The 25,837-nt window shown below is 31.0% G+C and overlaps 2 protein-coding genes across 3 annotated transcripts in view; one reads left to right on the top strand and one right to left on the bottom strand.

The window, feature by feature from the left end:
• Positions 1-5,754: 5,754 nt before the first annotated feature.
• Positions 5,755-25,837, bottom strand: part of LOC127737779 (choline transporter-like protein 1) — a 33,520-nt gene continuing 13,437 nt past the window's right edge. Inside the window, exons 8-20 of one of the 2 annotated variants that reach the window (XM_052248732.1) lie at positions 19,040-19,118; positions 17,783-17,830; positions 16,163-16,234; positions 14,649-14,715; positions 14,045-14,106; positions 13,208-13,314; positions 12,673-12,726; positions 11,931-12,017; positions 10,861-10,976; positions 10,112-10,278; positions 9,102-9,194; positions 7,361-7,453; positions 5,755-5,997 (exon numbers count right to left, since the gene is read on the bottom strand). In XM_052248732.1, the coding sequence (XP_052104692.1) occupies positions 5,944-5,997; positions 7,361-7,453; positions 9,102-9,194; positions 10,112-10,278; positions 10,861-10,976; positions 11,931-12,017; positions 12,673-12,726; positions 13,208-13,314; positions 14,045-14,106; positions 14,649-14,715; positions 16,163-16,234; positions 17,783-17,830; positions 19,040-19,118 (1,099 nt within the window). In that variant the 3' untranslated portion in view covers positions 5,755-5,943. The remainder of the gene's footprint in view (positions 5,998-7,360; positions 7,454-9,101; positions 9,195-10,111; positions 10,279-10,860; positions 10,977-11,930; positions 12,018-12,672; positions 12,727-13,207; positions 13,315-14,044; positions 14,107-14,648; positions 14,716-16,162; positions 16,235-17,782; positions 17,831-19,039; positions 19,119-25,837) is intronic. The other variant, XM_052248808.1, reaches the window with a different exon arrangement.
• Positions 20,945-22,355, top strand: LOC127738824 (melatonin receptor type 1B-B-like). Its single transcript, XM_052250258.1, has 2 exons — positions 20,945-21,264; positions 21,369-22,355. Exons 1-2 carry the CDS (start codon positions 21,003-21,005, stop codon positions 22,190-22,192), a joined length of 1,086 nt encoding a protein of 361 aa, XP_052106218.1. The 5' UTR covers positions 20,945-21,002; the 3' UTR covers positions 22,193-22,355.

Genomic DNA, 25,837 nt, shown 5'->3' with positions numbered 1-25,837 from the left:
AAATACAGAATAATTTTTTATGGAAATGTGGACCACAATAAATGAAACTAAAAATTTCGCAAATGAAATATATATTACAATCAGTATAGATTAATAAGACTCCATTTTACATCATACTGATGGCGGTAACAGTTATCGGAAACATTTATTAAAGGATCTGCTTAACCTTCCGGAGCACCTAAGATCACCCCCGTTTTTGCTGGGGTTCGTGTTGCTCATTCTTTTTGTATGTTGTGTATTATGTACTTTTGTTTGTTTGTTGGTCTTTTTCTTTATTTGTCTTGGCGTTGTCAGTTTATTTTCGACTTATGAGTTTGAATATCCCTTTGGTGTCTTTTGCCTCCCTTTTATTGATATTTATATTTATTTACGTTTCTCTTTTTTTATTTTGGTGTTGTACGCATACATAGAAACTAATTGGAAAAGATTTTTTGATGATAGCAACATCATATGGAATAAAAATACTGACAAATTTTGAAAGTAACAATCTATCTTAAATAACATACATTTCACTGTAGAGCAAAGCAATAGAACTTCAATTTAAAAACGTACTCGTGAAATTCAATGCTGGAAAAGTATCAACGGTTATATATTACAAACCTACGGATACTTAACAATATGTAATGTATAACTCATGACACCCATGCCAAACTAAAACTATGTCTTTCAATTTTTCAAGAAGAATATGAACCAATTTGTGAAATTCAATGATGTAACGCAGAATATTGTTATCCATTCGTTTGATGTGTTTGAGCTTTTGATTTTGCCATTTGCTCAGGGACTTTCCGTTTAAAATTTTTCTCGGATTCGGTATTTTTGTTATTTTACTTTTCCCTTATCAATGGCAAAATCAAACGCTCAATCACATCAAACGAATGGAAAACAACTGTCATGTTCCTTAACAGAATGTTATTGTCGGCATTCCTATGGGAACGAACTGTTCGCCTCTCCTTTTCATATGAGTCGGAGTTCTTTCAGACACTTGTCAAAAACAAGAAGATCAAAGAAGCCAGATCATATAATTTCACGGTCAGATACATTGATGATGTTCTTTCCTGATTGGGTTCCATTAATATATCCTCCAGAACTAGAAATATAAAAAATAACAGACACGGCTACTTTCGCCTCATTTTTAGACTTACACCTCGAATTTGACATTAGTGGTCATCTCAGTACCAGAATCTAAGACTAACAAGAAGATTTAATTTTTATTCTATATAATTTCTCAACCTTAGCAGCAATATACAAACTTCACCTGCATATGGGATATACATTTCCCAACTCACTCGGTATTCAAGAGCTTGCATTTGCTACTCAGACTTTATAAAACGTCACCAGTGTCTAAGCAGAAATTTGATGAACCAGGTTTATGGCAAAAAACGTCTTGTCCTTTTTCTAAAAATGATCATTGGAAGATACCAAGACCTTGTTGATCTATATTCCGTGTGTTTTTATTTGTTTATTTTTATTTCTAATCTTTACTGTTTAGTCAATTTTTGGTAATATTCTTTTGGCGTGGCGCGGTATTTATACATCTTGTTATTGTTTTATAGTCATTTTTTGTATTTTTGTCTTTCATTTATGCTTATGTTTATAGAGTGTCTTTATAACATTTTGTTTTTCTTTTTTGACACAATTGTTTGTTGATATAGTGATAAAGATTATAACACTATGTTGACTGCTGAACCCCAATTTTTTGACATTTTTACCTATTGTGTCTGTTTATATTGCTCACAATATAATAGACTTGTATGCGACTATCATACAAGTGAGAGGTTTGGCTAGCTATAAAACAAGGTTTAAATAAACTCATCATAGATACCATTATTGAAGTTTTGTATTTGCGCCAGACGCGCGTTTCGTCTACAAAAGACTCATCAGTGACGCTTTTTCTACATAAGAAAATGCCTGTACCAGGTCAGGAATATGACAGTTGTGTTCCATTCTTTTGATGCGTTTGAGCTTTTGATTTTGCCACTTGTTGAGGGAATTCCCGTTTTGAATTTTCCTTGGAGTTTGGTTTTTTTCTTTTTTTTCTTTTACCTTTTTTTATACGAGTGTATGGCTGGAGAAAGTGTCTTTTAAAAACCAGCAGATGAGAAAATATCCATTCTCTCCGTAAACTAACAAATATTATGTATTGGTTTGGGAAAAAACTCATCAACGATACAAGGCTTGAATTTTTTTACACCAGACGCACGTTTCGTCTTCAAAACACTCATCAGAGAACCTCGAATATAAAATATTAAAAGGCAAAATAAAGTACGAAGTTGCAGAGCATTGAGCATCCAAAATCAATGATAACTCATGTCAACATCGAAATGATGACTACTTGGCTGGTGATACCCTCTGGAAGGAAATCTCCCCCAGTAGTGGCATCAACCCAGTGGTTGCAAAAAACCTCATCAAAGATATCAAAGATTATGTTCGAATAGTACTTTTGTAATCATCAGTCTTTTGATTTTAAAAAGCTCAAACACATCAAACGAATGGATAACAACTGTCATATTCCTGACTTGGTACAGGCATTTTCTGATATAGAAAATGGTGGATTGAACCTGGTTTTATAGCTAGCTAAACCTCTCACTTGTATGACAGTTGCTTAACAATTCCATTACATTGACAACGATGTGTGAACAAAACAAACAGACATAAAAGGTAAAAATGTCAAAAATAGGGGTACAGCAGGCAACATTGTGTTATAATCTTAATCACTATAAAAACAAACAAATATGTCAACAAAGACAAACAAAAAGGCATATAGATAAAGCACATAAGCAAAAACAAGAGACAAGAAAACAAATATTTACCATAGCACAATAACACAATGACGGGATGTATAAGTACCGAGGCACGTCAAATGGATATTACCAAAAATTGACTAACAGTAAAAGTAATATTTTACAAAGACAAATGAAAGAAAACACTATAACACGTAATTAAGATGATAAACAACGTCAGTACCTAGAATCTTTACTTCAAGACCATCGTGTATTATTTGTGAAGTTCATACGGAATATTTGTCAACAAGGTCTTGGTATCTTCCGATGAACTTTTTTAGAAAAAAGGGATGAGACGTTCTTTGACATAACCCTGGTTCATCAACTTTTTGCTCAGACAATAGTGACGTTTTATAAAGTCTGAGTAGCATATGCAAACTCTTGAATACCGAATGAGTTGGGAAATGTATATCCCATATGCAGGTGAAGTTGGTATATTGCTACTAAGGTGGGGGAAATTGATAATTTCAAAATTAAAATCGTCTCGTTTGACATAGATTATGTTACTGAGATGACCGCTTATGTCAAATTCAAGGTATAAGTCTAAAAATGAGGCAGAGGAAGCCATATCTGTTGTTTCTTTAATTTCTAATTCTGGAGGATATATTAATGGAACCCAATCAGAAAAATTTGGATTAATAATGGAAAGAACATCATCCATATATCTGAATGTGAAATTAAATGATCTGGCTTCTTTGATCTTTGAAAACAATTACTGTGTTTATCTAATTACAATATTTTATGCGAACATTTAGGTTTTTCAGAGACTTCTTGTGTTTAGAGTAAATAAATGTCTTTACATTAACGAAATAATATTAAATGTGCAAAATTTTTAAGTTGTTATATTGCTACTAAGATGGGGGAAATTGATAATTTCAAAATTAAAATCGTCTCGTTTGTCATAGATTCTGGTACTTAGATGACTGCTTATGTTAAATTCGAGATATAAGTCTAAAATAAGGCAGAGGAAGCCGTGTTTGTTGATAGGACCATAGCTGTCTCGACTTTTATCAGCAGACTTGTCTCAATTTAGGACAAATATCATTTAATCTTATCATAAGAATATTAGGAGTTCATCGTCATTTAATTGTCTAACATTAAATTCGAGTGTTTATGTGAGACGTTTATCTCATTTTAAAATCATTAATAGATACATTTTTACGTTTCGGCAGTGCAATTTATCAAACATTGCAAAAGTCTTCAACTTGTCAGATTACCGGTTCATACATGGCTTTTTCCTCAAAGTGTTATCAAGTTAAAACAATCGTGTACAATTCTTGAGAAACTTATTCTCGAGTACTTTACTATTCTAGCTTCATCAACTGGTTAAGAAACTGACAATTGTAGAAGAAAATTTGTTGAATGTGAAAATGAAATATTTTCCTTATTTAATGTTCCTTCTGTTAGAAAAATGTAATCATTACTTCTATAAATACTATAACACGTTTTGTTTCTAAATAAACTTCATCGGGTATGCTTTTAAAAGTTAAGAAAGTTTACAAAACTCATAGTACAAGGAACATTTTCATTACTAAATTCTTCCATAGATACAAAGATTTGGTTTGCAAGTTTGGCTGTACCTGTAAAAAAACTTATTTCAGACGGAATAGCACATCCTAAATTTCACGGTGATGTTGTTTACCGAGCCAGAAAATTTATATACGATCCGGGTGATCCAAATGAACTTATTTTAAACGATTACCAATTCATCACTGTAATTAGATCTTTGAATATTGCTTTTTTATTTGGTATAAATATTGATTTTGTTATCAGTAAATTAAAATCATACTAAACAATTTTGTTATACACATATGCACTTTAACGGTATTACAATCTGTCTATACTTTTATTTTGGTATTGCACAATGTCATATTTTTCTCTTGCCGTTAATGACGTCTTTACACTAAATCCATTGGATGTTGGATGTGTACTGATGGATATTTCAGTCTAAGATTCATGATTTGTTCATTAGTTGTTATTGGCTTTGAACTAGCTGTCAGTTGCGAGTACTCTCAGATCTGTTCTTTTGTCGTTTGTTGATGTGGTTCATAAGTGTTTCTCGTTTTCTATATAGATTAGACCGTTGGTTTTCCTGTTTGTATTGTTTTACACTAGTCATTTTGGGGCCCTTTATAGCTTGCTGTTCTTTGTGAGCCAAGGCTCCGTGTTGAAGGCCGTTCTTTGACCTATAATTGTTTACTTTTTACACATTGTGACTTGGATGGAGAGTTGTCTCATTGGCACTCATACCACATCTTCTTATTTCTAATTAGTGTCCTTTTTACAAACATGCTTAACCCCGCCACATTCTTAATGTGCCTGTCCCAAATCAGTAGCCTGTGGTTCAGTGGTTGTCGTTGGTTAGTGTCTGTCATATTTGTTTTTCTTAAATTGTTTTATTATAAATAAGGCTGTTAGTTTTCTCAATTGAATAGTTTCATATTTTTCATGCCGGGGTCTTTTATAGCCGACTATACGGTATGGTTTTTTCTCATTATTGAAGGCCGGACTGTTGCATGTAACAGCTAACATCTACTTTATTTGAACTTTGTTGGATAGTTGTTTCATTGGCAATCATACCACATCTCCTTATTTTTACATTCGGTGAAAGGGAATGATCAGTTAGGCTTCATTCAGTATACATGTAAGCACAATCAATTACCTGCAACCCCTTTTTGTATTGGAACCTCTTATTATAAACATGTTTTAAATAAAGGTCTCAGAGGTAATTAATAAAATTGAGAATCGAAACGGGGAATGCATCAAAGAGACAACAACCCGACCAAAGAGCAGAAAACAACCCAAGGCCACCAATGTGTCTTCAGCACAGCGAGAAAATCCCGCACCCGGAGGCGGGCTTCAGCTGGTCCCTAATGACTTTATTTCTAAAGCAATTTAGGTCCCATCTTTTAAAACGACCTAATCATTTAATAAAAAATACAACTTTATTTTAATACGATAAAAAATGCAGGGTCTTCCGTAATCTTGTGAAATATTGAATACGTCTTTTCTTATATCAATGAAATAAAACTAATACATATCATCAAAATATATTATCTTTTATTTTGCTTTATGCATATGTTCGCCGTTATATCAAACGAGAGGTTGCTTTGGATAAGCATGAGATTTTCTTGAACATCTTTGGTACAGCTAACCGAATGGACTAAATATGCGCAATATGTTCCACATTATTACTTGATTGACTCTTTACATACTTCTGAAAAAAGAAAAAGAAAGGATATTTTGACTTTCATTAAGTTAGAAATGTCACTTCAGGTACTCTGTATTTTAGAAATAATTCATGAAATGTTTTATTAAACTTTTTAAATTCTAAACATAATTGGTAAAATATTGCACTTTTAATATTATTTCGTTAATGTAAAGATATTTATTTACTCTAAACACAAGAAGTCTCTAAAAAACCTAAATGTTCGCATAAAATATTGTAATTAGATAAACACAGTAATTGGCACAGTAATTGTTTTCAAAGATCAAAGAAGCCAGATCGTTTAATTTCACATTCAGATATATGGATGATGTTCTTTCCATTATTAATCCAAACTTTTCTGATTGGGTTCCATTAATATATCCTCCAGAACTAAAAATTAAAGAAACAACAGATACGGCTTCATCTGCCTCATTTTTAGACTTATACCTCGAATTTGACAAAAGCGGTCATCTCAGTAACATAATCTATGACAAACGAGACGATTTTAATTTTGAAATTATCAATTTCCCCCACCTTAGTAGCAAAATACCAACTTCACCAGCATATGGGATATACATTTGCCAACTCATTCGGTATTCAAGACCTTGCAGTTGCTACTCAGACTTTGTAAAACGTCACCAGTGTCTGAGCAGAAAGTTGATGAACCAAGGGTACGTCAAACAACGTCTAGTCCTTTTTCTAAAAAAAGTTCATCGGAAGATACCAAGACCTTGTTGATAAATATTCTGTATCAACTTCACAAATAATACACGATGGTCTTGAAGTATAGATTCTAGGTACTGACGTTGTTTATCATCTTAATAACGTGTTATAGTGTTCTTTTATTTGTCTTTGTAATTTATTACTTTTACTGTTTAGCCTATTTTTGGCAGTATCCATTTGACGTGGCTCGGTACATCCCGTCATTTTGTTGTTGTGCTATGGTAAATTTTGTTATTATTGTCTTTCGTTTTTGCTAATGTGCTTTGTCTATTTGCCTTTTTGTTTTTCTTTGTTGACATACTTGCTTGTTTTTGTGGTGATTAAGATTATAACACAATGTTGACTGATGTACCCCTATTTTTGACATTTTTACCTATTGTGTCTGTTTGTTTTGTTCACACTTCGTTGTCAATATGATGGAATTTTGTGCGACTGTCATACAAGTGAGAGGTTTAGATAGCTATAAAACCAGGTTTAATCCACCATTTTCTACATAAGACAATGCCTGTACCAAGTCGGGGGTGTGACAGTTGTTGTCCATTCGTTTGATGTGTTTGAGATTTTGATTTTGCCATTTTCTTACGGACTTTCCGTTTAGAATATTCCTCGGAGTTCGGTATTTTTGTTATTTTGCGTTTTTCATTATTACCATCAATCCTAAACTCATAAAGTAGGGTTTTAGTTCTCCATCATTAAGTTCGTGGTCTTCACAGAAACATATAAATATTGTATCAATACACTTCTGGAATTAAAGATAAAGCATGCTGAAAATACATGAACTGTTGTAATTTGACTAACAAAAAAAAAAGACTATAACAAATACTGGTTTTAAGCTATGCTGCACTATATGAGTATTCCAGTTGCAATGAATTGTGGAGATGTTTTCATAAATATTTTTAAGTAGGTTAAATTTCACATTTCTACTTACACACTCTTCGTTACATATTTTTTTTTATCAAATTTGAAATAATGGGATAGTTTATGTTCATTAAGGTCAATCAATTATATAAAAAGATAATCGATATACTATGTGCATGGTATTAAAATACTTTACTGTTTTAAGTACAACTTTAACATTGTCAAATTGAGATATGAAATAAATCTTTGGATCATTCCATTCATATATTTGTCTCTGAAAGTTCTGCTTATCTAACTTTGTCTCTAAGCCCAAAATAATTTAATAGTATCTTACAAAAATTTTGCATTGATGTTACTCGTTAAAGAGTTTTTCAGATGTTTTCGCATCAAATTAATAACTGAATAAATTATTCAACACCAGTATTTTTTTTATCTTCTAAATAATTCCTACAAAACTTAAGAGAGTATTTTGGACTAAAACGACGTTCGATACTAAAATCGCAGTCCAATTTAATGTCATTACAAAGTAAGATTCTAAATCGGAAGCCGATTCTTGCCCAACCCCTCCTTTTAATTAAAACTTCCAATTGTTTGATTGCCACTTTGAAGTCATTTCCTGAATTGCTAAAATAGCTCTAGAAATTGACCATGATACAGTTCGTGATGAAGAATATCTCTATGGTTATTTTGTTATTATTGGTTTCATTATACCGATGTTTTAAGGTTTTCATAATAAATAGTTAGTTTGAAAGAATTGAATAAAATGGATGAATCAAAAGAGAAGGCTCTCTGGACTAAAAGGCTGTTCTAATTTACGTTCGATAGGACAATGTGTCTGTACCTTGCTGGTTTTTTTTTTGTGATTTCGATTTTGGGTTGTATTTGAAAAGATCCCGAGATTTTGGTTCAATTATTTCCAAATCATGAACTGTTTTGTATAAATATTAAGAACACTTGAAAAAGTAAAAGAGTATACAAGCTATCAAAAGGCCACAGTCGTTATAAAAGTGACAAAACTCAAAAAAACATAAAATGGAGTGAAACGTTGTGGTGCATACAATGACGAAAAATAAAACGACAACTGAAAAAAACGTTATGAAAATGATCGAAATAAAACAATGTGAAATACGTTTTCTGTTTGCAAATTCATTGATGTTAAACATATGTTATCGACTATTGTCTTCGTTGCCTCGTACTTTTTGTTTTGTTGTAGCTGTAATATTATTATGCAATGCCTTTGCTGATCTTTTTCATAAACTTGCTCACGATAGTTTGAATTGTATTGTAGTCTATTGTGGTATATTAATAATAAGGTGAAAAATATCTCCACCAGAACAGGAACATTAGCCTGGGATGAGGAGTTTCCGATATGAATTAGTTCTGGTAGTACAAGACGTCAAATTTGACATCGAAAAGACGATAACAAGTTTTGACATTGATTTTAAACTGCAATGACAGATTGGACTCCAATTTGAGGACAAAAGGTCGATCTGGGTCTAACGATTTAACTTATTTGTTATAGTTGAACTTACCTCATATATACCCATAAAACAACTTGCAATCATAAACGCAGCAATGCATGAAATAGTTATTGGAAACCACGGATAAAATATATCTCCTCGATTCTACAATACCAAAGATAACATAGAAAAGATCACGGCGATATTAAACACGAATGCTTGTCATTGATTCAAGCAAAAACTATATTGTTCAAATTCACATTGTAATTGATATTCAAGTATATAGATAATGTAGTGTGATATTTATTTGAAAAGGAGCAAGTATTACCGAATATATATATTATAGGGGCAATTATTTTTATGATTATTCGTAATAGAATTGTTACGAATGAAACGTTTTTGTTCACAATTAAGTAGTGCAATTATCTTTTTATTTTCAGTATAGATGTATATTTATATAACATCGACATAAATGGAAAAAATAATTTTATGCATGAAATGGTTAAACATAGATCTTTTCCCTTTTAAATTTCTCTCTGCGAAACTAAAATGTTTAATCCTGCACAATGAAGTCACTTTTCAAGATACCGATATCTCGATAAACTAAACTAGGAGTATCGATTTGGAACAAAGGAAATTGGTAGTTCTAATATCAGTATATTGTTATATTTTGTTAAGCACCTTCTGTATTATCAGCATGAAGATAGGTTAAAAAAGAGAACTACTGTGGCTGTACAAGAGATATCAACATAAGGTTCATCCAGTCGGAATGTTGAAAACCCAAAAAAAAAACCAAATTTAATATGATAAGAGGGTTTTATCCTTACAATACGTCAACATCCTTTCAAGATCTTTGGAATGGTCTTTTGATAGTAAAATGTTCCTACCTTACTCATAATACCCTTCATGTTATCATGATAGTTCATATTCCAGTTCTTGTCTTGCATATGAATGCAATATTTGAACCGTAGAATAAGACTGAGATTATCAAACAACAATCAATCAAAACTATGTATACGTGTTACACAGCCCAGTGTTGAGATGGATAATTTTTAGATACAAATCAATTTGTCCAAACTTACCGCTACTAATTTCAATCCTAACACTATAACAACTGATAACGGAGCAAGTTTTCCTAGAAAAAGTGTAAAACTTCCAACAGAGTTTATAGCTGCCAATCGTAATGCATTTCCGACGACTATTTTAAATGCACGTCTAGCTGAATGACAAAATCCATAACCTGTTATAGCTGAAAGATAATCATAATATGGTATTGAAACATTTTTAATTAACATTTTTTTAAAATCTATTGACAACTGAGATAAAATAGTTATTATGGTACTTTCAATTGTTTACTCATTTTTTTGATAGATTTTTTCTGGTGACAGATATTCTTAATTTTTGTCAGATGCAGTACTTGCAATTATGCTAACATACTGTATCTTGTGACGTTTTTATATTTGGGTTTCTGATTATTCCTTTGTTCACTCAGTCTCTTCGTACCTAGACTAAATAATCTTTATTTTCCTGTTTTTATGTTGTTTATTGGTTTTCATTACTTTTGATTGCCGGTTTTTTTTAAGATTTATTGTAGTATTATGGTGGTAATTCATTCAAATTTTTTTTTTGAATAACGTGGTTTGACAGTCAATGTTGTATAGGATACAATGACATAATGTTTACTTATTTGTAATATTTCTTTTTGTCTCTATTTTGAAACATTGCTTGAACAATTCCTCTGTAGATTTGTCTACTAACTCTACTTTATATTGCTCTAGCGTACAAAAACATGCAAACAATAAATCTACAACAATCAAGAATTTATACTTACCAATTTCAACATATGCATTACTATTTAAAAAGCTGATAAATTTTTCAAAGCACCACAGACAGCAACCAAAGCATTTTAAAAGGAATTCAACAATAGAACCGGTTTTATTCTTTAACCTACAAATTTGAATAACAGAAATGAGTGCATTTGGAATAATTGCGACAATTTCATATCAATTATCTTACTTTAAATCATACACAATTTTACATGGAACTAAATTTCCATGTGATGCAGAGTCAAAAATCAAAACTTGTGTCAAACGCAATTAAAATAAGTATTATTACTTGTTTTCTTAAAGAATACTTTATTTTTTGTTTTGTTTATTCTCAGATTTGCATTTTATAATCTCTGATAGTTTCTGTTGATTCATACACAACGTTTCCAACTAGAGAAGATTTAAAGCTAATTGTTATATTGTACAGACATCTATATATAGTTCAACTCTGCATGTTGACCACTATATGTCTGGATAGTATTTGTGTCGTAGGGCTGCTGTATTATTGGTGTAAACCCAACATCTTGTTTTATTTGTCTGGAATTATTTGTGTCGTAGGGTTGCTGTATCATTGGTGTAAACTTAAAATCTTGTTTTATTTGTTCATAATCAACCATGCAAAATCATTTGCATACGATGTGTTTTCCTTAGTTATTTTCCTTTTTTAAAAGTTTAAAAAGTAAAATAACAAAAATACCGAACTCCGAGGAAAATTCTAAACGGAAAGTCTCTAAGCAAATGGCAAAATCAAAAGCTCAAACACATCAAACGAATGGATAACAACTGTCATATTCCTGACTTGGTACAGGCATTTTCTTATGTAGAAAATGGTGGATTAAACGGGGTTTTATAGCTAGCTAAACCTCTCACTTGTATGTCAGTCGCATAAAATTCCATTATACTGACAACGATGTGTGAACAAAACAACATACATTAATGATTGTGATACAATGATCTCATCAGTTTCATTATTATAATTAATGTTGCTTGATTTGTTTATCTCACAACTTATACCAGTAATCAAAACATAAAAACACATGCGTAATGTAGAAATTGTTCAATAAATGAGAAGTACCTGTTATGTATAAAATTGACAAATACTCTGAATGCAAATACAATAGTGATGATCAAGGACCCAAGGGCTGCAGATCCAAGATGATACCTATAAAAGAGGGACATGTGATAACTGCATACAGTTGTAAGTACTATAGAAAATATATTCAAGTATGGTTGGTTGAAGTTGAACTAAGTTATCTAAATTAATCGGAAGTGTTTTTATGAATAAACGTTTCATTCATCTGGTTGGTAAAATGCTTAATTCCGTCTTATTAATTTTGCATCGTTTTTATTAAGTTAAATGTCAAATATATTTGATATTTCCTAAATGTTGTACCAATTATACACCGTTCTGTTTTTAATTACAATTGTTTACATTGTTTTGAAATGTTGTTCGATATACTTCTTTGTATTTGTACTTCTTTGTATTTGCTAATTAGAAAAAAATACTACGATTATGAAAAACCACGACTGGTGAACTAATTTTTACAGTATAACTAATGTTTTTGGAGATTTCTTTAATGAATTTATCATAATTTTTAATGTTCAACCTTTGTTTTAATTAAAGGTTATACTGAGTTGTTCTTTTTCCTAATTTGAAGCACTATTTTTACGATTAACAGTTAGTCGTAGACTGAATTCTTATAAACTGTGCTTGGCAACAAATAAACATTAACATTTCATAACACCCAACAAAATCCATCATATTGGCCTTTTTTTCATTAAGAAAGTATGTGTTGATTGTAATTATTTTTTCTTACCGTAATAAAATTCCTAAAGATCTGATTATTGGGCAACGAACTAGAGACTTGTCTCTGCAAAAGAAATTCAACATCATTTGCATAAATTTACATATCACTCACTACCTTGGTACATTTAACCGTACCCACATATTTTGATGGGCAATAAAAGTGCAAATGGTAAGGCCTATTGATACATATCAAATGTTAATTGAAGTACTTAAAGCTCTTTTCAAATTTAAATAAAAGAAGTAAACAGAAAATTTAATCACATACTTCGGTAATTTTTAAAACTTCTTTATGTGTCTTTAATCAAAATGGCACGTTAAACATGAAAAGTACAAAGATCTATAAGAGATAATTACTGTCAATTATTTCCTCGTTTTTTCTTCCCCGTTTCTGTTCCTGTATTTTTCATGTATCAGAAAATTATTTTCCAATTTATTTTATAGGTAGAGGGTTTTAAAAATAAAATAAAGTCAAATATTTTAGAAAAAGGGAGCACATACTTCTAAATGTCATTTGCGATGAAACACAGGGAAATTATGATTCTTACCTAGAAAAATACCAATGACTTACAGCACCAGATATTACAATGTTGTCACAAGCTAACGTAAACTGTAGTATCCATATACTTCCAAGTAGGTAGTACCATTTCAAATACTGTCAACAAATATGTTATGAGATATCAGTTGTTTCAAATTCAGAGATAGAAATCAAACTCAAGAATGTGAACAGTATGAAGAATGGGGGAAATTTGGCACAAATTGTAAAACTGACAAAGTCAATCAATTTCCATTCCCTATCATATAAATTGGTAAAATACGTTTATACAATAATTGTCTTGCTTGTATTATATAAAGACCATATATAAAATGCAGTCTGTTCCACTTTTATAACTAAATTTTGCATAATATTTTATGGGATCTATCTTAAGGATGTACTTAGGTGAGGTTTTGGAATTTGTGTTAGATGTTTGGACTCCTTGGTTTTTTTCCCTACAATACAAGGTTAAATATTTTGCCCCATAACACCCATTTATCTTTTCATATAAGACTTATAAAAGCTCATAAAAGGTCATTTACCAAAATTTAAGCAGATTCTAGATTTCTTTTCTTTTGATTTGAGACCCAAATAATACCAATGCAAATATAAGGTAAAAGTCCGAGTCAGCCTTTTCGCGCCATATTTTAAAAATCAAATATCTCGAAAAGGAGCTCCGTAACATATCAAAATTTTTAGCTTATTTTGTTTCTTAACTAATGCTCCTCCGACTTATAGTATCAATTTTAAATTCTTGATTTTTTTAATTTCACCTAAGTACATCCTTAACTATGCATAAACTTATTGATAACATTTCAGCAAAGTATACAATTGATTATAGAGCCTTTACCTTAAGTATTTCGTGCTTTTCAAAACTGACAAAGCCTGCAGAATTATTGACAACTGGATGTTCTGAAAAATCAAAGAAAAGGGTAATAAATAAATTTTCATAGAATTCTATTATCAAACATGAATATTGTTTGACAGTTCCTAAAATGATAGTGGAACACATTTAGGATCTTAGTCATTTGAAATAAATATGTTACGACAATATTCAAGAAAAAGGACAAATAGCAGCACAACAGTAATACTGATATCGATATCATCGGCAGTCAAAGGTGAACCTCTCAGAATGAAATAAAAGTTATAAGGTCACCAAGGTTTTAAAGCTACAGGTGGTGAAAAATGCACTCATTTTGTAAGAATTAAACTAGCAAAAGACATTATTGTGTGAAAGGAAGAAAACTAAAAGACATAATTTGAAATAAATATGAGGAATCAGCTATCAAAAAAAAAAATTCAAAAGATCGAAAGGAATTGCATTATGTCTGAAAATTTGCTAAAAACATGTGATTAAAAGAGAAACTTAGTCAGGTCTCTAGAGCTGTATACGTGACTGCAAACATTTTTGAATACAAGTCCGATGATAACTCGTATTTTGTCAAAACACTTACCGGCGGTCAGTATGTAGCTGAAGAAAAATACCAAACAAATCAACTCAAGGACTAAGCAAACAAAAGTCTGCAAAAAAAAAATAGAAGGAAATTTGCACACATTATATTTTTTATCAATATTTCCAATTGATCTTATGTTTGTATTGTTAATTGTTTGAATTCATCCAAAAGGATTTTTCAATGATTATCATATTTAAAAATAATAATCCAATGAACGTGCATTTGATGTGATTCTTAAGATATAATATGTGTATGTGACTGTATTTTCTATATGCTCTGCTTAAGACAGAAAATTATATTGTAAGTAATGTTTGTTTGTTAACCTATTCGTCTATCCAAAGTTTAGAAAAAAAAATCATTGTTCTGAATATGCATAAAATTCCACTTGACGTTAAGCAAACAACAATTAATAAAACAACCAACATTTCAATCATAACTTTCCTGTAACCGACGAGTCGAGTTCAGTAAACTTTAAAAGAATTTTCGTACCAATGCTATCATCTGTATTCTTGCTGCATCTCCAGATAAAAATACTTTTAAAGAATACAAATGTTTAATTTTATTGTGCATCACTTAATTTGTCTTTTATCCAAATGATGCTGAAGATTCCCATTCAATAACTTGTCATTCTAAACAGGACAAGTTATACATAATATATGTGCATGTCCCTAGTCCGGACCTTGTAATCAAGTGGTTGTTGTTGGTTTCAGTCTGTCATATTTGGGGCGGTAACCTATAGATGCTTACATCTACGTCATTTGTTCTCTGGTAGATATTTGTCTCATTGGCAATCATACCACATCTCCTTATTTTATATACCATGTATTGTGGTAAAAGTTATATGTAGCTCTTTAAGAAATGCTAATTATAGGATGCAATAAATTACTAGATAGTTTAATTTTCCACAGAATCTGATATCATTCCTTGTGTGTAATTCAGTTCTTTATCCCAAAATCATAAGTTGTCTGTGATATCTGGTAATCATAAATAACACATTTTTGTGCAAACTGTGCACCAGTTTATAGTTGTTTGATGTTGCGAATTTGTATTGCATTAAAGTTATTTGGATGTCTTGGTTATCTATTCTATGTAAGGAATTTTGCAGATCTCGGTCATGTAACGTCAATTTTTGGATATTTGTGTTAAGTACTTTTTTTTAGAATTTTATACATCTCCAACATTTAATGTTCAAACGATATTTTGAATATCTAATAGAAATAAGACGATTGTATATCATCGTCAGTGAGACAACTATTTACCAGTGACCAATTGCATAAGACGAAGATGCATACAACTAAAGTTCAATATACAGCCTAAACCAGGATTTTCGAATGTCTCTTGTTATGTTTTGTGAACAGAGTTTGGATATCTACATCATGTCTTGCAATTTTTTTCAGTGAACACTAACGTTCACGCTAATGCTTAATATGAAAAGAAACATTATTACATGATATCATGTTCATGTTTTCTGATTCTTCCCAAATCTGAATAAAAAAGATAAAATAAAATAATACCCATATAGGTTGGAAAATTAGCAATGGCATATCTTTTATTGCTTTTCCAGCTTCTTTGAATAGTTCTACGACCTGTAACAATAAAAAAATTGTTTTCACATTATTGAATGTTCATCAGTATATTATAAAAAATAAGTTGTTAATTTACTAGAAAAATGAATTTTGAAAATGTTTATTGTTATAAATAAATAGATATTCATGTGTATTGCTAATAATACTGTATGTATGTTTGATGTGTTGTATTTGTTGTAATTCTTGAAAATAATAAAAAAAATTATAAAAAAAAAAAAAAAAAATATTGACTAGACAAAATTTTTTTTCTTCGATTGTGACATCACCGAATTAGACTCATCACTGAATGTGTTCCCCTAAAGAGTAACATCATATGCGCCAGTAGTGGAGCATGTTCTGCTTACCCTTTTCTGTTTTTTGTGGGGTTAGTGTTGCTCAGTTTTTTGTTTTCTGATAAATATTTTGTAAACTTCTTTGTCTTTTCCTTTTCTTTCATTGTTTGCTATAGCGTTGTAAAAAGTAAAATATCAAAAATACCGAACTCCATGGAAATTCAAAAAGGAAAGTTCCTTATTAAATGGCAAAATCAAAAGCTCAAACATATCAAACGAATGGAAAACAACTGTCACATTCCTGACTTGTTACAGGCATTTCCTTATGTAGAAAATGGTGGATTAAACCTGATTTTATAGCTAGCTAAACCTATCACTTGCATGACAGTCGCATAGAATTCTCTCGACTTACGAGTTTTATTGTCTCCTTTGAATGTTCCATCTCTTTTTTTACAATTGTTCAGTAAACTAATTCTCATATACAAAATTAAGGTTTTAAAGAAAGGGAGCCTAATTCTGTTCCAGATTATTTTTATGTATTCTCCTCTCTTTCTTATGTCGACAAATTATATGCTTACGCTAAAAGCTCACACTATTGGTGTGTTTTGGATTGCCGTTTTGACATTATCACCATATCTCAATTATTTGCATTTATCATAACATGGAATGTCAAGTTAAGTCCAAAATGTCTCTTGAGAAAATATTTTTTTAAGAAAAACGTTTTACAATTTATAACAGTTCTAAGCATTACTGTTACATTGTAATTACATTAAAACTAGTGAAAAAATAAATTCTGTGATCCACGATGATCACGTTTAATAAAAATCATAAACAATATACATATTTGTTCTGAGTACGCATTAAGACACGGTGAATGCTATATTTGCTTTACAAACAATTATACACAAGACATTTTGAAATACATATAAATCAAGACCAAATGGATTTTTTGTGATCTAAAAAACACATCAAAGATACCAGGCTTACAATATGGAAAGACAGACGCACGTTTTGTCTACCTAAGACGCTCGAATCAATATTATTAAGAGGCAACATTAAAAACAAAATTGAGTACTAAAAATCAAAAATTTTAAAATGTTGTGCCAAATAAAACCAAAACAATATTTGACTGGGGTAGAAACTCATACTTAAAATGCTGTTTTATATTTTGTTTAAACTATTTGTGGTAAGCACAAAACTCGTTATGTACAGAACATATTTGTATAATAAGGCTGGGGATTCGTGTTATTGCTAGACAACAATTAATGATACTCACCAAGCCTATTCTTTTTCTCATTATCAGCAATATCAGCAAAATTATTATCTGAAATAAAAAAATTTGAACATGCTAGCTGTATATCACACGGATTCTAGACAATTTTGACTTGCAAATGGTAATTTTTGAAGAAAAAAGAAATTTGAAAAGTTATGTTTTTAAAAATTTAACTCTTAACGAGATCCTAAACGGACATAATCAATCATCGAAATCGTAAAAAAACACAAGTTCAAAGTGAAAGATATTTTATATTAAATATGAATGTACTGCTATAATATTGATACATAGTTTCTTAAATACACGTCCTTTGGTCTGCTGTGGAAGGTTGTCACAATCGTGCCACATCTATTTAGTCTTTCATATGCAAATGGGATATTATTTATAATCGAAATCAAATCTCCTCATTGTTTTAAACTTTTTTCTTGTTTAAGCCAGTCATGATCATGATTTTCATAAATAGAATAAGTAAGTAGCAGGTTTGTTGTAATTTTATTTTTTGCAAGTATAATAGATGCTATAAACTTAAGGCGACCGAAGTTAACCGATGTTCAAATCAAGATAACGAACAAACACTTAGGGAATCGCATGAATTCAAAAGAGTCTCTTCGAGACCGGGTGCGACAACAGGTTAAACGTCTTTTGTTATGCATGCATCACAAACACAGATGAAAGATGCCAAAGGAACATTCCAACTTATTAGTCGGAGACAAACTGACAATGCCATTGCAAAAACGAAAAACGATCAAATGGGAAACAACAATATACAAAATCACAATCGGTTAATTTTAACATAGACGAATTATTCATAGTGAATATCTAGTTTGCATGTTTCTCTTGACTATTCAAATATGTTAATTTGATTCAAATACTATAAAGTTATATTATTAAGTCGGGTACACATTTCATTTATCAATCACGAAATTATAAAGGTTTTATTTTCATTTAGGAATTTCATTACCCGTCTTGTGATATACGTAAATATATTCCCTTTTTGGTATTCCCTTTTTTAATAAACAATCCAGTACCTCTTGTATATAAAAATTAGAAGATGTCGTATGATTGCCAATGAGACAGTTCTACACCAGAGACCAAATGACGGAGAAGTAATTTTTCCTTGAAAACCTTTGAAATATATTCATATTTTGTTCGCTAACTGCGGAATTACTCCCATCAAGTTCTCAATACAATTGACATATTGCCCCGTGTTTTTTGTTTGTTTTTTTTTTTTTTTCTTGTTTTTTTGTTAGTGTTTTTTACCATAATAGTTGTTCCACATATCGAGCCAATTAACCATTTCGTTGATGTTGAGTCCTCTCTGAAACGGTAGTAATAATACCTGAAAATATTAATACAAGAACTGCAATATACAAGATAATTCGATGTGAAATCATAACTATGAAATAAAAGTATTCAGTTCCCTTGGAGACCCCATTCAAAACCCTCATTCATACACGCGTTTATGCAGTTTACTTTCTAGTGTATAATAAATTGTGCAAGACAAAAAGACAAAACTATATGCATGTGTTTAAAACATGTGATATTTTTCTTAATGATTCTGTGATTTACTTCTTCATGATTCAAAGAATCTTTAAAAAATGTGTTTAACATAACACTAATTTGTAAAGAAGAATAAAATAGGGGAAGGGATATCCACATAAGATACCAAAGGGACAATTAAAATTCATAAGACGAAGGGAAACTGATAAAACCATGGCAAAAAAAACGACATAAAACGAAAAGACAAACACCTGTCTAAAAGAACACTACATCCAAAACTAAGCACGATGCAACACGAAGCCCAACAAAGACCAAGGGTGATTCCATGTGCTCCGGGAGGGTATGCTGTTCCTGATCTGCATTTTGTACCTTTCTAATTATAGTCCCCCTTCCCCCTAAAAAAGTAAATTTCGATGGATAATTTTAGTTTTTATTCACCAAAAACGGATGATTTTTCCCTTTATAAACTAAAATTTTAAACTCGATATTTCTGTAAAATGAATACAGTGCTTTATTTTTTATTCAAATTTGAATATACATGTAAATATGTAGTTCTCTTCAAGTAAATTTTAGAAAACATTTTCATTTGTTGATCTACTAACTATCTACCATAATCCCGGTTCTGGTGGGGATCGTGTGGCCCAGTCTTCATTATGTGTTTTGTAGGATCCTGTTTGTCTCTTGGTCGTTTTTCGTTTTTTTGTTTATTTTTTTGCCATGGCATTGTCAGTTTGTTTTCGACTTTTGAGTTTGAATATCCCTTTGGTATTTCCGCCTCTCTTTTAAAATGATTTAGGGGAAATTCTTAAACATTTATTAAGACATCCTCAGTACATTAGATAATAATACAAATAATAATCATACTAATGATAATAATACTAGTACAATAATAATGAAATGATAGTGAGATACGATCTAAAAGTTAACAAAGACAACCTTCGTTTGAAAAAGTTATAACAAAAATGACTATTCAATTCTGAGAGTTCAGACATTAACTATGTATAACGTAAAAAAAAAAGAATATGTGCAACTATAAAATATATATGTGTTTCTTACAAATACAGAACTGAATGATATTTTTTTAGCATATTTTACAAATGGTTAATCGAGTCTTTTTACCTGCATGACATATGTAAAGTCATTTTGCTTGATAAGTAGGAATTCAATTTATTGTGGATTCATTATTATCCGTGGGATACCAATTTTCATGTATTTCGTGGGTTAAGGTAAACCACGAATTTTGATGTTCGACGAAGTACACATTGTTCAGAGGCTTGCATGCAGATTTTTACGAAACCACGAAATTCACTATCAACGAAAAAACAATTTTTCCTCAATCCACAAAAATTGGTATCTTTGTAAATAACGGAACCCACATATATAGTGTTGATAAGTCTGGTTTCCTTAAAATGCATAAGCATGATATAACATATTCTATTCAACACCCATTGCATTCTATGAATTTTGTAAGATGTGAAAAAAAAAACAGAATGTTGTAAACATCATTTTTTTTTTAGCCGAATCGTATTAAAAGTCTGCTTTTTATTAATTTTATAAGTATGGTTTTCCCAACAAATACTCGTAAGTAACAAGAATACGGAAATTTTTGCCTGCCATTTGATTTGTATATGAAAAGAATAACTTCCTTGCTAGTTCATTCTATACTCTTGATTTATAGTGTTAATTTATATTTAAGTTGTATGCAGTATATATCTGAAAAATTATGAATTCGACGTTAGGAAATTTGACGAATTCTTACAATACGTTTGGTAGATATCAATTTCTTAACGAGACACCAGGAGTTGCAATACCTATTTTGATAACACTGATTTTAGCCGCTTTGTTTGGAACATTTGGAAATGTTCTTATTCTAATTACTATTTTCACAACAGAAAAGTTGCACAAATTGGAATGTATTTTCATGGCAAACCTTGCCATATCCGATATGTATGTCACCACACTAGCAGATCCCCTTAGTATTGTTGGTAAGAATATATATTTTATTTATCGTAATTCACTTCAAAAATCACAAAACTGTTTATTTATACTTTATAATCAAAATTCTAACTTTAAGTCTTGTATTTTTCAGCAAAACTTGAGGGAGAAGAATTCTTTGATAAACTACCAGGATTTTGTCAGATAATAGCTTTTGGATGTACGATAGCATGCATTAATTCATTAGGAAGCATCGCCCTCCTTAGTTTCAATAGGTATATATATATCTGTCAAAATAAATTCTACTTTAAAATCTTCAAAAAGAAGACATGCATAATAATGTGCTGCTGTCTTTATTCGGTTGGTCTGTTGCTCGTTCTATTGAACTTTGCCGGAATTGGAGATCATTCATTCGATAGAAAAAGCCTTGAATGCATTTGGGATCGAATGGAAACATATCCATACACAGTTGTATTTTCTGTAACTTTAGTTTGGATTCCACTTATTGTTGTGGGATTTTCATATCTTAGTATATTTTTGAAAGTTCACAGATCCCGAAAGAAAACAAAAACTGCAAGTTCAAGGCGTACGTCGTCATACTCGATTGGACTTGCTAAAACATTATGCATCATATATGTAATTTTTGCTGCATGTTGGATACCTTATGCGCTACTCATTGTACTAGACACAGATGATTCGTTTCCCCATGAAGTACATGTATACATAACAGTATGGGCACACCTTCATCCTTCCATAAACTGGCTTGTTTATTATATTACCAATACGAAGTTCGAAGCCGCTTTTAATAGAATTGCTCATCTTGATATTTGTTTTGGAAGATGTAAAAAATCAAGAAAGGATGGAAATGAATCCTCAACAAGTGGTGGACTTTCCACATCCGAGACAAATACTACTTTCAAAAAAGCTCTGCCGTCTATAGAACTATCTGATAACAAAATGAACGAATATACAATCTAGATGCAAACTGTTTCATTGAAACATAATTGCAGGCACTAAAATGACATTAAATCACGTGTATCAATGTAGTTTTTAATATAATTATATGTATATAGATCCAGATTTGTTTTTGTATATAAAATCTAGATTCCTTTTTGGAAATAAAATCCAGATTGATTTTTTACCTTTTTTCTTTTTTCAAACTTAAGTTTTAAAACTGGTTTATCAGAAAGGGAAATTATTCGAAAGGCCTTAAAATTGAAACATCAAAAAATTATGAGTATGAATGAGTGGTTGTAAAAACTCCGCTGAGATACCAGGATTATTTGATCGCAAGACGTGCGTTCAGTTTTCATCAGACTTATTAGTGGAGCTCAACTCAATAAAGTTATTCCAACTCAAATACAAAAGAGGATTAAAAATCGGAATTATGAAAAATGTTGCCAAATACGGCTTAATCAATTTATGCCTGGAGGTATAACATCCTTATTGTTTGGTACATTCAACAATTTATGAACAGTAAAACATATTTTAAATGAATTTGATGTCAACACAAAAGTGCTGACTACCGGGCTTGTGACGAAACGTCCACCAGCAGTGACATCGACCCAGAGATTGTAAAAACTCATGAAAGATACCGAGGTTATAATTTGGTTTTTGCGTTATCTCAATATTTAAGAAGACGAAGATGGAAATCTAAAATAAAACGTTCAAATTTAAGTGAACGGTTTACCCAGACAATGCTCTTGTTGCACCCTACCTTAGGTTATATTTTAAACGTTCTTTTTTATTGAAACTTAAGAAAAATAACAAGCATGTAATCTTTTTTTCTGTTGAAGAAACACAGCCAATACAAGGTATGGGTGCTTATACAGTTAATACACGTAAAACCACGATGGTCAAGGATTGTATTCGAACGACATAGAGGTTTCTTACTAACTAGGAATCTCCTCGGCAAATAATTCCTAATTATGTGTTCCTTCTTTCAAGAGTAGTGACCAATTTCAACCTGTTTTTTTCATCCACGATGTCAAAATCCGACGATTGATGAAAACTTGTTATTTTCGATTATCGAAGAACATGAAAAAAACATCTTAAATATTTCGCAACAATTTCTCAATATCTATAAAGATAAAAAAAAATCATGGCTACATTATTGCTTTTTTCATGTCATTAAAAAAATAAATATTGTAAAATATAATTTCTATCTATACAAAATACATTACATAGCTTTATTTCCGATAGAAATTTTGGTTTTGGTTAAAAATGTCTTTCTAGGTAATTCTATTGCTTCAAATGTGTCCAAATCTTAACAAATTACAGTTATGACAAATTATTGTATATACTAAACTTTTAGGAATTTTGGTCCTCAATGCTCTTCAACTTCGTGCTTTGTTTGGCTTTTTTTAACTTGTTTGGATTCGAGCGTCACTGATGAGTCTTTTGTAGACGAAACGCGCGTCTTGCGTAAATACAAAATTAAATCCTGGTATCTATGATGATTTTATTGGTAACTTGTTCATAAAAAGTAAAATAACAAAAATACCAAACTCCAAGGAAAATTCAAATAGGAAAGTCCCTTATAAAATGGCAAAATTAAAAGCTCAAACACATCAAACGAATGGAAAACAACTGTCATATTCCTGACTTGGTACAGACATTTCCTTAATTAGAAAATGGTGGATTAACCTGGTTTTATAGCTAGCTAAACATCTCACTTGTATGACAGTCGCATACAATTCCATTATATTGAGAACAATGTGTGAACAAAACAATCAGACATAATAGGTAAAAATGTCAAAAATATAGGTACAGCAGTCAACATTGTGTTTTAATCTTTATCACTATAAAAACAAACAAATGTGTAAACAAAGAAAAACAAAATGGCATATAGACATAGCACATAAGCAAAAATGAAAGACAAGAATACAAAAAATGACCACAGCACCACAACACATTGGCGGGATGCATAAGTACCAAGCCACGCCAAAAGGATATTACCAAAAATGGACTAAATAGTAAAGGTTAATAATTTACAAAGACAAAATAAAAGAACACGTTAACACGTAATTAAGATGATAAACAATGTCAGTACCTAGAATCTAAACTTCAAGACCATCATGTATTATTTGTGAAGTTGATATGGAATATTTATCAACAAGGTCTTTGTATCTTCCGATGAACTTTTTTAGAAAAAGGAAGAGACGTTCTTTGACATAAGCCTGGTTCATCAACTATCTGCTCAGACACTGGTGACGTTTTATAAAGTCTGGGTAGCAGCTGCAAGCTCTTGAATACCGAATGAGTTGGGAAATGTATATCCCATATGCAGGTGAAGTTGGTATATTGTAACTAAGGTGGGGGAAATTGATAATTTCAAAATTAAAATCGTCTCGTTTGTCATAGATTCAGGTACTGAGATGACCGTTTATGTCAAATTCGAGGTATAAGTCTAAAAATGAGGCGGATAAATACATTATATTCTTCCAACCTGTGGAAAGGTTTAACATGTTTGTGAGTGTTCAGCTCTCCCATTAATCCGAGACAATTGTGCAATTGTGTTATAACACAACAATTATAGCTTAAAAAAGTTGGAAAGGGCTTGACTCATTATATTTACACCAAAAACAAAAAACAACTTACAAAATTACAAAAAGTCTAATGTTTGCTAGTAATAGACATTTGCGGAAATTTGATATACACCTATGATTATGATAACAATTACACTTACATGTAGCATTTAAATCTTGGGTCGTTTCAAAGTGTAAATATAAACCGTCGGTTCAAAACAAAGACTAACTCCTATGATGTTTTTCTATAGTTGAACAACGGTATTTCAAAGAAATATCGATACAAAATGTCATTTGGCAGCTTGAGGTGGACTCGGGACAACTTGGACCCAAGGCAAATCGGAATAAAGCAACTCAGGCCAATTTAAAGACAACTCGGACCACTTTTATAGACAGCTAGGACAAGTTTGAAAGACAACTCGGACCATTTTGAAACACTTGTCAGACCAGCGGCTCTTCGTGATTTTTACGTTTAATATGATTTTTGTTTGTTTTTGTCTAGATTTTTTTCTTCACAGTTTCCACTAACTGACCATCTTAGCTTGCTGTGACAACTTATCAGTTTGATGCATTTCAATAAGTTCTGTTGCTATAAATTGTTGATTGACGGCCTAACGAGATCAATTAGAAAAATAAAACAACAATTATCTTTCAATGCAATGAAAATATAAAGCAAATATATATTCGTCTTTACATATACTGGCCCGTGTTGTAATAAGTGATCCTAGAAATCTTTCAAGATGGTTTAAATGCCTTTTACCGTCAGGCACCAAATGTTAATTTTCGACTATCATTAGCGACAACTTGATTCAATTTATATTGTGGTTTGTCAAATTATCCTTAGTTGTCAGAGGTCTCAATTATTTAAATTTTACTGTTATGATTAGAAAACATATACCATATTTAGTCAAAATCAGTTGATTTTTTGATAGTCATAATGAACTCTATGTTTCTTTGTGGAGTATTTTCGTCGTTTTTCTTTTGATTATGGTGGAGTCTTCGACTTATGGGTTCTGAATGCCTCTTTGCATCGTTTCCATGTTTTAAAAACTTAAAGTAACTTAAGTTGCATTAAACATAATTTTTGTACATGCAT

The sequence above is a fragment of the Mytilus californianus genome, unplaced genomic scaffold, assembly GCF_021869535.1.
Source record: "Mytilus californianus isolate M0D057914Y unplaced genomic scaffold, xbMytCali1.0.p SCAF_1, whole genome shotgun sequence".
Taxonomy (NCBI): Eukaryota; Metazoa; Mollusca; class Bivalvia; order Mytilida; family Mytilidae; genus Mytilus; species Mytilus californianus.
Note: the sequence above shows the minus strand (reverse complement) of the source record. Positions and strands in the feature narration are given on the sequence as shown.

Coding starts and splice junctions, on each gene's coding strand:
- LOC127738824 (XM_052250258.1), top strand. CDS start 21,003: ATGAATTCGACGTTAGGAAATTTGACGAATTCTTACAATACGTTTGGT. Junction 21,265..21,368: donor AGATCCCCTTAGTATTGTTG/GTAAGAATATAT, acceptor TGTATTTTTCAG/CAAAACTTGAGGGAGAAGAA.